Source organism: Perca fluviatilis, chromosome 7, assembly GCF_010015445.1.
Source record: "Perca fluviatilis chromosome 7, GENO_Pfluv_1.0, whole genome shotgun sequence".
NCBI lineage: Eukaryota > Metazoa > Chordata > Actinopteri > Perciformes > Percidae > Perca > Perca fluviatilis.
This window is the reverse complement of record NC_053118.1, coordinates 4,602,751-4,615,946: the sequence shown is the minus strand read 5'-3', so window position 1 is coordinate 4,615,946 and position 13,196 is coordinate 4,602,751. Positions and strand designations below refer to the sequence as shown.

At 45.3% G+C, this 13,196-nt stretch overlaps 1 protein-coding gene and 1 long non-coding RNA gene across 2 annotated transcripts; both read left to right on the top strand.

The window, feature by feature from the left end:
* The first annotated feature begins 637 nt into the window (after positions 1-637).
* LOC120562256 lies at positions 638-2,123 on the top strand. The gene is made up of 2 exons (XR_005639724.1): positions 638-1,738; positions 1,773-2,123. It is a non-coding gene; the product is annotated as an uncharacterized LOC120562256 (long non-coding RNA).
* A 1,272-nt stretch (positions 2,124-3,395) lies between these two features.
* Positions 3,396-4,562, top strand: LOC120562255. Its single transcript, XM_039805873.1, has one exon. The coding sequence runs from the start codon at positions 3,512-3,514 to the stop codon at positions 4,355-4,357; it is 846 nt and encodes a 281-aa protein (XP_039661807.1). The 5' UTR covers positions 3,396-3,511; the 3' UTR covers positions 4,358-4,562.
* Positions 4,563-13,196: the final 8,634 nt, after the last annotated feature.

Below are 13,196 nucleotides of genomic sequence, written 5' to 3'. Positions count from 1 at the left end.
ACAAAATGTTCTTTACACAAAGAAATAAATAACGTAGAATATTACGTTTGCCGAAATTACAACAAGGCACGAATAATTTTGTTTCACAAAGTTTATAAAGTTTCCACCTAACCCCCAACTCACGAAGTGGCGAGACTAGACAGGGATTGTGATGATGTTGCGTGGAATTATGGGAGTTGTAGTTTTAAGTGTTAAATACCTTCGCTGGTTAGAATGCATCTGTTCACAGACAAGTTTACCCATTCATGTTGTTTAGTAACATTTATTCATGTTATTCTAATAAAATAACTCCAGTTTCCCCAACATAATTATGTTTTCCTTGATTCAATTTTTATTCTTAGCTGACCAGTTAGCTAGTGAGCCAGCAAGCTAACATTAGCCAGCAGCTAAATCACAAAATATTTCACATATCAATGTCACCTTTTGGATGGTTTCAACACCGGGGCGGACGGGGTTTGTTGTAATGCTAGCTAGCTACTCAACGAGGCTGAGAGATGGGTGTGGATTGCCGGGGGAATCTCCACGATGGCGAGGACGTTCGATGCCTATTGTGCAGCAGCAGAACATCTCCCAGCTGCTCGGAATGATCTCCCCTTCACTTTTCTGTAATCTTAACTTTTTGTTTTGGTGCTGTGGGATATAGATACACACGCTTTGCTGACCAAATGACTTATGTTCCTATAATATACTGCCTAATTATTACAGCAAGCTGCCTAGACTTAACGAGCTAAAAGTATGCTGCACAAGAACAGAGCCAAGGCTGCACACAGGTGGCCTGCATCGTGCAAAGGAGGACATGTTCCTCTGTGGGATGCAGTAAGCAAGGACGGAGGACACCAAGACCTGGCTCAGTCACAATCCATCAAAAGCAACAGCCCACTTTGTAGAGACAGATGTTCGTGTGTGATATGTAACTGCCCTTGTTAAACTTCAATAAAAGACAGGCAAAAGAGGAAGAGAGTCAGAGCTCACTGGTGAGAAGCAGACTGCGGAGTCTGCTTACGGAGTGATGCTCTCCTTCTATAGAAGCCTATTGTATTAATACATATCTGTGTCTGTGAAGTTATTGCTATCTATTTCAGAGAAGAAGTCCTCACCTGGGAGTGCACCTTGAAGCACGACAATTGGGGGCTCGTCTGGGATAAAAACAAAAAGAGGATTCTTCAAATTGATTGACAAAGGTTCGGTCCAAGGGTGAAAAGTCGCGTTGAACATCTGGCGCCATAAATAAGGTAAGCAGACCATTATTCTGCATTGACTATTCTAAATCAAGGGTGTTCAACGTCTTAGTAACCCACAGACCGCTAAAAATAATTAATTAAATACATAGTGACAACTTCCATTTCTATAAAGGTACAGGAAATATGGTATGGTTTATGGAACAAATATGAGGAAATATTTGTGAAAGTCTGAGTTTGGCAACTCCACCCGTGTCTTGACGAGGAGCGGTTTTGGCTGGGTTGAAACACCCGAGAATTGAGACATCTTAAAAACAAAAAGGTTAAGTTAAGGTTAATAAGGGTAAGTCCTCCATAGTAGAGGTAAGTCCCAGGTAATTGTAGGGGTAAGTCCTCCATAGTAGAGGTAAGTCCCCCGGGGTAAGTCCTCCATAGTAGAGGTAAGTCCCAGGTAATTGTAGGGGTAAGTCCTCCATAGTAGAGGTAAGTCCCCCGGGGTAAGTCCTCCATAGTAGAGGTAAGTCCCAGGTAATTGTAGGGGTAAGTCCTCCATAGTAGAGGTAAGTCCCCCGGGGTAAGTCCTCCATAGTAGAGGTAAGTCCCCTGGGGTAAGTCCTCCACAGTAGAGGTAAGTCCCCAAAGGAGTTGAAGTCTCCTAGGTATGACTGGTGAACGATTGTATTATTGAACCATTTCACACTATTTAGGTGATATGACAAAATAATCCAATGTTCACATGACTTGTTGGTTTTGGTGTCAGACAATTGAGCTAGTTCGATTGTCCAAAGGCTGAGAACCAGGGTATAGCGAGCCATAGATCTCAGCTGGCCAAAATCATAGGGAAACTTGATTTTGGTGTCAAATAGGAATATTACTTTCCTGTTTAAGGGTTGAGAACCAGGGACATAGTGTCCCATAAATCTCAACTGGCCACAATCAAGGTTTTAAAAAAATAAATAAATAAATAAATAAAAATGAAATGAAAAATTGACTCATCCAAATTAAGGGTAATGCATGAATGATCAATGTGTATGAATGCTAAATAGAAGCAATTGAAGCAGCAGCACTGCCTGAAACCTGACGGTGTTAACATAAAGCAGTGGACTGTTGAAGTAAATTGTGGATATTTAGATCGAGGGATTTCTGTGTGGCAATTTAGAAGTATTGAGTGTGTGGCAGTTTTGGATAAATATTTCTGGCAAAATTAATAAGCATATTTTGGCAATCTCATAAAGACCAGTGTTACTAGTTAAGGAAATGGACGGAGAATTTGATAGAGAAATAGATGACGGGGGATGGGGAATTAAAGGACCATATAAGCCAGTTGGGGAGCAGTTAGAAGTAATGGAAAAAGCAGTGAACGCGGCCTATGGGACAGGGAAGGAGGCAGAGGATATGATGATACAAATGAGGAAAGATGTTAATCAGATACTGACCGATCAGGGGGAAATTGCTAAATGCACAGATCCACTGTTAGCAGCATTTTGGAGACAGGAAAAGAGAGCAGGTCAGGATCAGGAAGAAGCACAGAAAGATGTGAAAACAGGCAGTTGGCTAAAAAAGGGAGAAGCCAAGGATAGGAGAGATAAAGCAAGTCAAGATAGGAAGAAGTGGGCACTATGGGCGCTATTTTGGCAGGGAGTGAGGCATCTAATGGTTGATAATACAGGTCATACACAACCACATAAACCTCCATCGTACTCACCACCTCAGCCCACTACAGGGTTGTACCCAGTGTTTGATGTTAAGGAAGGAGCAGTGGAAGTTACAGGGCTTGGCAGATGTGTCCCCTCAGCCCCGTTTGCGGGCCAGGACCAAACCCACAGGGGGAAGATTAGGCAACCAACTGATGAGTGGCAATTACAGAGACTCATGGCTTTAACTGCAGGGCCCCCCACTCCTGACCTTTTCCCCATTCCTGACTGGATTCCAGCCCCTCCACACACACAACCACAATCCTATGCCCAACCCCCACCCTATAGGGCGGGGTCCTCCCCAATGGCAACAAAATAGTGGGAGGGGATATGGGAGAGGAGGAGGGAGACCAGGGAGGGGGGGGCCGGCCCCCCCAGGGGGAACTCCAGGGGCCTGCTTTGCCTGTGGTCAGATGGGACACTGGTCTAGGGAGTGTCCGCTAAATGGGGGTCAGTCACCAAGGGGAAGGGGTTACCAGCAAGGGGGTCCATACCAGCCACCCCCGGGACCACCGACGTCCACCCCAAGCGCAACTGCAGATGGCTGAATGGAACTGGACTGGCTGGGAACCAGGCCAGCAGTTGCCACAATGACACTCCCCAGCAGAGCAACAGGACCCAGGGACCACGGCAGATCCCATGGTGTCCATGAGAGTAGAAGGAACTGTTCAGCCCTTCTTAGTTGACACAGGAGCTACTTGCTCAACAATCAGACATTGTCCATCACAACACATTTCACCAAGTCACATTACGGTGATGGGTTTCTCTGGGGAAAAGCAAAAACTGCCAATAACAAAACCACTGCATACAGCTATAGGGAACCAATGCGTCCTCCATCCATATGTTGTTTCTCCCACGGTTCCTATGAACCTCCTTGGCAGAGATCTCCTCATAAAACTGGGCGTGTCTATCCTGTGTTGTGCTGATGGAATATTACTGACTTTCCCTGACGGCCGTCAAATGACCTGTTCTGAAGGAAACCAGGGCCACGGACAATACATCCTTTCCCCCACCTCTGACTCCTATGCTGACATTTACTGGGCTATGTTGTCTCCAGAAGGCCCGGGCTCCGGGGGCATCCTGAAACAGTTCTTCCTCTGGAAGCCCTGGATCTCGCAAGTTGCACCCTTTGTCCCTCCCCCAGATCCCCCACATGTCACCCTAAATTATGATGTCCACTCTGATCTCTGTTATCAAGACGCTTTTGACACGATAGCGGACACCAGATGGGACATCCACTCTCAAAACATCTTTGTGGGACCTGAAGGCGTAGCCGCCGCGGTCCAGCTAACCCCTGATCAGTTGCCATGGTTTGTTATGACTGAGGAATCTGCCCCACATGTTTCACTTGCCCTGCACCCAGGGTATGAGGCCAAATCATTAGGTCCCATGGTCAAGACAGCCCTGACTGCCACCGACTGGACACTCACTCCTCTCCCCAAGGTTCAATACTCTCCCTCCACCAAAACCTTCCGCATTCTGTGAGGGTTGAGACACAGCTTTTCTCCAACATGACTTAATTGCTAGGCACCATGGTAGGGAAAGGACTGACCATCAAGATGCTAAAGCCATGTTAGATGGTCTTCCCACCACTCTCTGGTCACAAACACCGACTGATGTAGGTTTAGTGCATTGTGCCCCGCTGAAAGGTCAGCGGGGCACAATGCACTAAACCTACATCAGTAGGCCATCTCCGCCTGTATGGATACCACAATACTCATGCTCTAGGGAAAAGCAGCTAGGCATTTCAGATACAGTCACAGGATTGATTGAGGCAGGGGTGTTAGAACCCTCTCGTTCCCAGTGGAACACACCTATCCTCCCAGTTTTGAAAGCAGAAACAGGTAAATATAGGATGGTTCATGACCTGCGCGCCATAAATGATCTCATTGTAGACACCACTCTCACTGTACCTAACCCACATGTTGCTCTCGCTGACATAGGACCACAACACCACTGGTACACAGTGTTAGATCTCTCAAATGCATTTTTCTGCCTCCCTCTGGCCGAACATCTGCGAGATATTTTCTCATTCACATACATGGGTCCGCCCCATGCGATACACACGCCTACCACAAGGGTTTAACCTCTCCCCAGGCCTGTTTAACAAAGTTCTGAAAAACTCACTGACAGATTGTACCCTACCACCTGACATCGTTCTGGTACAATATGTAGATGATCTTCTGATAGCTGCAACCCGCCAATTGCCTGTCTGCAGGCTACCAAAGATGTTTTGACCACCCTGGCTAGGGAGGGTTACAAAGTAAGCAGGAAGAAAATACAAGTCTGTAGAAGAGAAGTTACCTTTTTCGGGGCAGAATCCTTTCAGGCAGTGGTGTAGGTGTTTCCCCTGCACACAGATCAGTTATTTTGGCCCACCGAAAACCCCATGTACTGTAAAAGACATGTTGTCATTTTTGGGCTTGACAGGCTACAGCAAATCCTATGTTCCAGGCTATGTCGACCTTACAGATCCCCTCCGGGCTATGTGGGCGCCAACAGGGCATGCGCAATTTGTCCTCAGCCTTAGACTGGACATTTGAAGGCAATGAGGCATTCATTAAACTTAAACAATCCCTTGCTGCAGCAGCAAATCTGGCCTGCCCAAACTACTCCCCTGCCCTTCCACTTTGGATGTTTCTGAAACAAAACAAGCAACTAATGGGGTTTTGTTTCAGAAAAAGGGGGTGACAGAGTAGTATTGAACTACATGAGCATCCCATTTGAACAAATTGAAAACGCCAGCCTGCCTGCCACAACATGCTGCAGGGTGGCAAAATGCATTCAGAAATCATCACACATAGTTATGGGACACCCCCTGATAGTGTTGACCTCCCACAGCATAGTGTCCTTTGTTAACTCAGCCATGTTTTCACTCACATCAACCAGACAAAGGCGAATCAGCAAAGTTTTGCAGGCCCCAAACCTGACCTTTACACATGAAGGCATTAACATGGCAGACCAGATGGGGGAGGGGGAACCACATGAGTGTGAGGACAGGACAAGAAAAGTGGAAAAAGTCAGACCAGACTTAGCTGCACAACCACTAGGGGAAGGAAGAGTGCTATTCACAGATGGGTGTTGTTTTAGACATGAGACTGAGGGACTGAAAGCAGCATATGCAGTGGTTGAAGACACAGGAGGGGAAGTGGTAACATTAGAAGCAGAAAGGATGCAAGGTGCGCAGTCAGCACAGAAAGCAGAAGTGGAAGCACTCATCAGAGCCTTAGAGCTAGGAAAAAATCAAGCAGTAACTGTATACTCTGACTCAGCCTATGCAACAGGAGCAGCTCACCTCGAATTACCACAGTGGCAGAGGGCAGGGTTTTTGACAGCAGGAGGAAAACCTATTAAACATGAGGAAGAAATGAAAAGATTAGCAAAAGCTATTCTCCTACCAGCCAAGGTAGCTATAGTCAAATGTAAGGGCCACAGCAATACTCAAGATAGAGTGAGTAAGGGAAATGAAGCAGCAGACAGCGCCGCAAAAACCGCAGCAGGATATTTGGCACACCATCTAATGATGACTGCAGACCTAGAAACCAGGGCCGAGCTTAGCAAAGAAACAATCATTGAGTTACAAGCACGAGCTTCCCCACAAGAAAAAACTGTTTGGAAAAGCAGGGGAGCTATGCAAAGTGAGGGGTTGTGGCGGGGCCCGGATGGTAGACCTATTCTGCCACCAGGGGTACGGGAGACGGCCCTAGAAGAAGCTCATGGGGTGGGACATGTAGGGGTCAGTCAGATGTTGAGAAACCTACAACATTGGTGGCATCCATTCATGAAACCAATGGTAGAGCAGGTAACCAAGACCTGTCCCCAATGCCAAGCATTCAACCCTAAGCCTACAGTGAAACCAGACGGGGGACATTACCCCCTTGAGACAGTGGCAGGGAAAGAGATTGTGATTGACTACACTGACATGACGGACAGGGTACAGGGTTGCAGGTATTTGCTGGTGTGTGTGGATTCCTACACTGGATGGCCAGAGGCCATGCCCGCAAAAAATGAAGACGCTCAGACCGTAATTAAATTTCTAATCAACCAATACATTCCCCAGCATGGGTTCCCCGAAAGGATAAAGTCAGATAATGGTTCCCATTTCAAAAACAAAGATTTGCAAAAGGTGGAACTCATGTTGGGGCTAAAGCATAAATTTGGCTCCGTATACCACCCTGAATCTCAAGGCAAGGTAGAAAGGATGAACCTGACCTTAAAAAACAAAATGTCTAAAATATGCAACCAAACAGGGATGAATTGGCTGCAAGCCCTCCCCCTGGCTCTCATGACGATAAGAATGTCAGTAAACAGTAGGACAGGCCTCTCACCATATGAGCTACAAACAGGGAGGTGTTTCCCGGGGCCCTGGTCTCAGCTTCCACTTACTGAGCCTTCACCTGTAACCATTTCTCACAACGCCTTTTTCCGCCAGCTACAGGGCACAGTCTCTTTGTTTTCTAAACAGGTGACCGCAGCACACCCAGACGCAGAAACCAAAACTCCTCCAGACGCTGAGTGGGTGCTCCTGAAAGCAATCAAGAGGAAGTGGTCTGAACCTCGCTGGCAGGGGCCCTTCAGAGTGACGGCGAGAACATCCCACGCAGTACAGCTCGAGGGAAAAGGTAAACAGTGGTACCACTGGAGCCAGTGTGCTGCAGCCCAGGAGCCAGGCCGCTCCACCAAGGAAGTAGCCAGAGATCTGGCTGCCAGCGCGGAGGGCTCTCCGCCAGACACTAGGGAAAAAGAGGCAGAATAATCCTCTCCAGTGTCCAACAAGGTCCAGGGTAGTCCACCCCTGTGACCTGAAGAAGAGAATCACCAGGGAGAAAGGTGAAATAAGCGCTTTCTCTCCTACATGTAGCGTGCCAAGCTACCATCCACCGTTGAACCCAACTTATTGGGCGTGTTTTCTTTAACACACGCCCCTCCGACCGCCGCCGTTTTCATTAACCATTTTTCATTGTGTGCAAATTGCAGGAGTTGTCTGGTTTGAGTCTGAGCTGAGGGTTAAAACCAACTTATAAAGCGGTGCTGTTATAAGTAACTTGTATGGGAAGAGACTTGCCAGGGAAGGAATAAGCTTGCTAGATGTGTTGTAAGGTGATCTTAGGGGTACATAGCGTCCCCATTGTTACTTTCATTTTCTGGTATGATTTTGAACTCCCCCGCCAAAACTGCCCCACCTAGGTGTTACCCTAGAAGAACTTAAGTGCCTTGTAATTGTAAATATTTATGTTGTGGACTCAACTTAGGTGAGTCCAGGAGGTGGGAACTTTTTATTCCATAAAAAGTTAACAGAAGTATGCTCTTAATATTAGAAGTGTTTTTCCATTTTCTACATTTTTTACCATCTTTTACATTTTCTACTGAAGTGTTTTACAATTTATCTAGAAGTGATTTTTACCTAGAAGTGCCTTTACCTAGACGTGCCATGTTCTGACTCTATTTTTGTTTTTGGAATATCTCGTTTTCTCTGACCTTTCTCTTTTCTCTTTTTGGTATGTTGAACTCTAGTAGAGTTCAAAAGGGGGAATTGTGGGATATAGATACACACGCTTTGCTGACCAAATGACTTATGTTCCTATAATATACTGCCTAATTATTACAGCAAGCTGCCTAGACTTAACGAGCTAAAAGTATGCTGCACAAGAACAGAGCCAAGGCTGCACACAGGTGGCCTGCATCGTGCAAAGGAGGACATGTTCCTCTGTGGGATGCAGTAAGCAAGGACGGAGGACACCAAGACCTGGCTCAGTCACAATCCATCAAAAGCAACAGCCCACTTTGTAGAGACAGATGTTCGTGTGTGATATGTAACTGCCCTTGTTAAACTTCAATAAAAGACAGGCAAAAGAGGAAGAGAGTCAGAGCTCACTGGTGAGAAGCAGACTGCGGAGTCTGCTTACGGAGTGATGCTCTCCTTCTATAGAAGCCTATTGTATTAATACATATCTGTGTCTGTGAAGTTATTGCTATCTATTTCAGAGAAGAAGTCCTCACCTGGGAGTGCACCTTGAAGCACGACAGTGCTTAACCCACCATTTGTCGGGTTAATTTAGCTAACCGTAAAGACAGCTAAACGCGAAGGGGGGATAAATTTTGCAGGGAGGAGATTTTCGGCACAGACACCGGTAGCGCTAACAGAGATGTAGCTAGCTAACGTTTGGATGGCCACTGTTGTGACTCAGGTGCTGGGTCTGATATGGTCAGTTTCCCGATGCTTCATTAAACTGCCGTTAGGGTCGTAAGCACCAGGCACTAGAGTTAAATGCTGGCTGGGGTGATTGCTGTAATGAAAGTGGCTGGCTTCTAGATAATCAAACGAGCTAAATTCCTGGACTATTTAAGAAGGAAGAACCTAAATGTGGCGCTTATACAAGAGTCACATTCACGTAAAAGAGATGTATATCTTCTACAAAATAAATACTTCAAGGTTGCTGCCTCATCTAGTGATGACACCAAACTCAAAGGCTCCATTGTATTGCTGTCGCGGAAATGCCCACTCACCATAAACAAAAGTAGTAAAGACCTATCAGGCGTGATATCTTATATATGTACCACAATAAGGAGTAGGAAAATAGCCTTTGTTTCGGTATATGTACATATGATGAAAGTTTGTCCTGCGCCTAACCAATGAATTGCTTTCTTTCAATGAATATTCACTAATTATAGGGGGAGATATGAATGCAGTACAGTAGGTATAAAACCTGATTGGTCGGGGTGGACTAGCTTCTCGATAAAGCGCTCTAGGCGAACAGCCAAGACTATGGAATAAAGCTTAATATCAGTCCTGATGAGGCTGATGGGCCTGAAATTTGAGCAATCCGTAAGATCTTTGCCCTTTTTGTGTATAACGGAAATTAGCGCAGTGTTGGTTTGTTGGTGGAAAGTACCCTTCTCTATGGCTGAAGTTAAAGCTTGTAAAATGGTAGGTCCCAATATGTTTTATACCAAAGCGTCATGCTGCAGACAACGTACACAGACTTTTTCATGTAATAGAAGAAGCAAAAAAACCTTCCAACAACGGCAGCAGTTTTATCAGAAGAAGCAAAAAAAACTTCCAACAACGGCAGCGGTTTTATCAGTGGACGCGGAAAAGGCTTTCGACTACCTAGAGTGGAACTACTTACTATGGCAAGTAATGGAGAGGCTTGGTTTGGGGGCCAAATTCATTGACATGGTGCGCACTTTATATGCGAATCCCACCGCCATAGTCTCAACCAATGGCTTGCATTCTCAGCCATTTCCCATCGAGCGGGGCTCGCGACAGGGATGCCCGCTTTCCCCCGTGCTGTTTGCAATCTCTTTTGAACCGGCAAAATAAAATCTGTAATGTCCAGATTAAATCCAATAGCAGCTCAATGTCATTATTTGCAGATGATATTTTGTTGAACAGCTCTGATCTTGAGGACTCTATTCCATTACATTACATCATTTAGCTGACGCTTTTATCCAAAGCGACTTACAATTATTTGTGTTCAACCTTGAAGGTGCAAACTCCAGACAACAAGTAGTAAGTGCAAGTACATTAGGTACCGTAAGTACCGTAGGTGCTGTAGCTGCTGGGGCCGCCGGCTTCACATATCGCAGTATAGAGAATTGGCTTATCAGCGGATGTATCACTGAGTAGGGAGAAACTGTTAGAGAGGCGAAGATGCTCCGGTTTAGAGCGACCGTCATCATGTGCACTCCCTGGTTTAGATCTAATGCTACGCTTCCCTCCGCTACGCCTCCTTCGGACAGTCACCCACTCGCCCGGCTGCTCGGGGACTGCCAGGGGACAGCTAGCAGAAGCTACGGAAGCCACAGTATGTTGGCCCGCATGAGCTACGTGGCGCTGGCTAGCTACGGAAGCATATGATTCTGATTCCATGGTGCGGAGCCATGCCTCAAACTCACTAAGCCTTGCCTCCAGAGCAGCGAATATACTACATTTATTACATGTATCTTTATCACTAAAGGAGGCAGAGGAATAGCTAAACATTTGACACACAGAGCAAGAGAGAGCAGGAGAGGGAGAGGAATTAGCCATTGCTAATGGCTAAGCTAAAGTAGCTAACAGCATTTTAGCAACTGTAAGATCAGTGAAACTGGCATTTGTAACACGGGAACACCGGAAGTGACACAACACGCTTACCGTACACATCAGCACGTCAGCACTTTCAAAGTCGAAAGCCATATGCACATTGTGTAAAGCCGAATTAAAATATCACCGAAGCACGTCAAGCTTGAGCTACCACCTACGAGTTAAGCACGTTAACAGGGACGGACTGACAATCTGTGCGATCTGGAAAAGTCCAGAACGGCCGTCCAACCGACGACCGTCGGCACAAAAAAGAAGTCTATTAAAGTGATATTAACAGCCAACAGCAGGGGGCACAAATACAATCACTTACATGCTATGTGTAAAAATAAAACTGAAGAAGAAGACATACATCATCAGACGTGAGTTAATTTCACATCAGCATTACTGGTAAATGCCAGGAGCAGTAAACACTATAGGCTGCCTTTATCCCTATCTTAGCGAATTGCATGTTGTCAGCTCAACATGAGCATGTGCATCATTATTATGAAAATGATCGTGCCATTTAGTGCTGTCAAACTTAACGTATTTAATAATTTCTGTTAGGTTAATTTGAAACATTAAATGCATTAGAAATGAATCGCGGGTTGACCGCTATGGAGGAAAGATTTATTCATAATTCAAATTGAAAGTCCAAAGAGAAATTGAAAGTCCAAAGAGAAAACAAAGCGAGATCAAATGAAAAGGTCCGTGTACTTTTTCGTTCATTCGATTTTCATTTCATAATCAGACTTAAAAAACAAAAAACGAATGGTTATTTGATTTTCGTTTTAAAATACAACAATTGAAATCGAAATACAAGGCATTTTTTTCCTTTTCATGGTCAAAAGGGGATGGGAGAAATTAAAAATATGCTGTGATTTTCATTTTCTATTTCATATAACAAAAATAAAATCACTCGGAAATAGAAATGAAAAAAGGTTTGTTTTTTCATATTCAGAGACCGGATGTTGTCATTTCCAAGGCAACAACGCCAGCCTAGCCTACCAGTGTTGCTTTCAGCCCAGGCTAAAATTACTTTGGAAACCTGTGCTCTTGATAATGCTTGGGGGGGGGATTTTATTTCATAATGCCACATTTATTTATTCCCCTCTCTCCCTGCCTCCCTCTGACTCTCTGTCTCTACCCGCCGCAGACAACTTCGCCCCAAGAGAGTCGAACCAGCTGAGGAAACAGACTTTCAGTTCACGGCTGTAACGTTACCGTTACGCCACCGTTAACAATCCCAAACGTTCTGTTGCTGATCTGGCAGAGAGTCACCGGCGGTTCGGGATCAGATCATGGGGATCAGACCTCCGGTGCTGGGTCTATTCTAATATTAGCTGCTGTTGCAGCTAGCTAGCAGCTAGCCACCAGCCCTGTGACCTCGGTCCCCGTGGTTCGCCCCCCAGTGCTGACAGACTCTGGTCCGTCTGCAGAGCTGCGTTACCCGCTCTAGCTGAGCTGGGAATCTGCCGCGCTCGTGATTTATTCATATTTTATTTTATTTGCAGATAGTGATATGCTATGATGCACTGATGTCAGGCAGGCTTGCTGCTGCTTTTAGTCTGAGTCTGTGAGATAACCAAACTTCCTTTAAATATAACGTGCATATAAATAGATGGAATAAATAAAAGTCCCTCGAAATACATAGTAAAACATACATGTATTTAGGCTATTGAACTATTATGACTAAAGCCTGTATTTCATGATCTATTTCATAGCCATATGTATATTTATGTAAAGGGGGGCAAAAAACGGAAGTTAGGCTACAGATTCCCTCAGCAGCAGCAGGGACATTCTAAAACGCTTAACGTGAAAAAGCTTAACTTTAATGTACCTAAACAATGATCAATCAAATATCAGTCAGTTATCAGTCAGATAACGTCCATAACGACTTTGGGTTAGATTTTTTGATCACTGTTTATAAACGTGAAAAAGCTTAATGGTTAACCACGTTAAGCTTTTTCCTTACAATTTCCCTTAATGAAGCAGAAACCCTTAATGTCAGCTAACGTCCATAATAATTGTACTTTGGGTTAGATTTTTTAGTTTTTCAGTGGTTATGAGGAGCAATATGAGAGAGACATTTGGTAATCCTTGATCATTGCTCATTGATCATAGAGCGGGTAACGCCAGCTCTGCAGAGTCAGTCCCGGGGAGCGAACCGCGAGGACCGAGGTCACAGGGCTGGTGGCTACCTGCTAGCTAGCTGCAGCAGCAGCTAATATTAGAATATTAGACCCAGCACCGGAGGTCTGA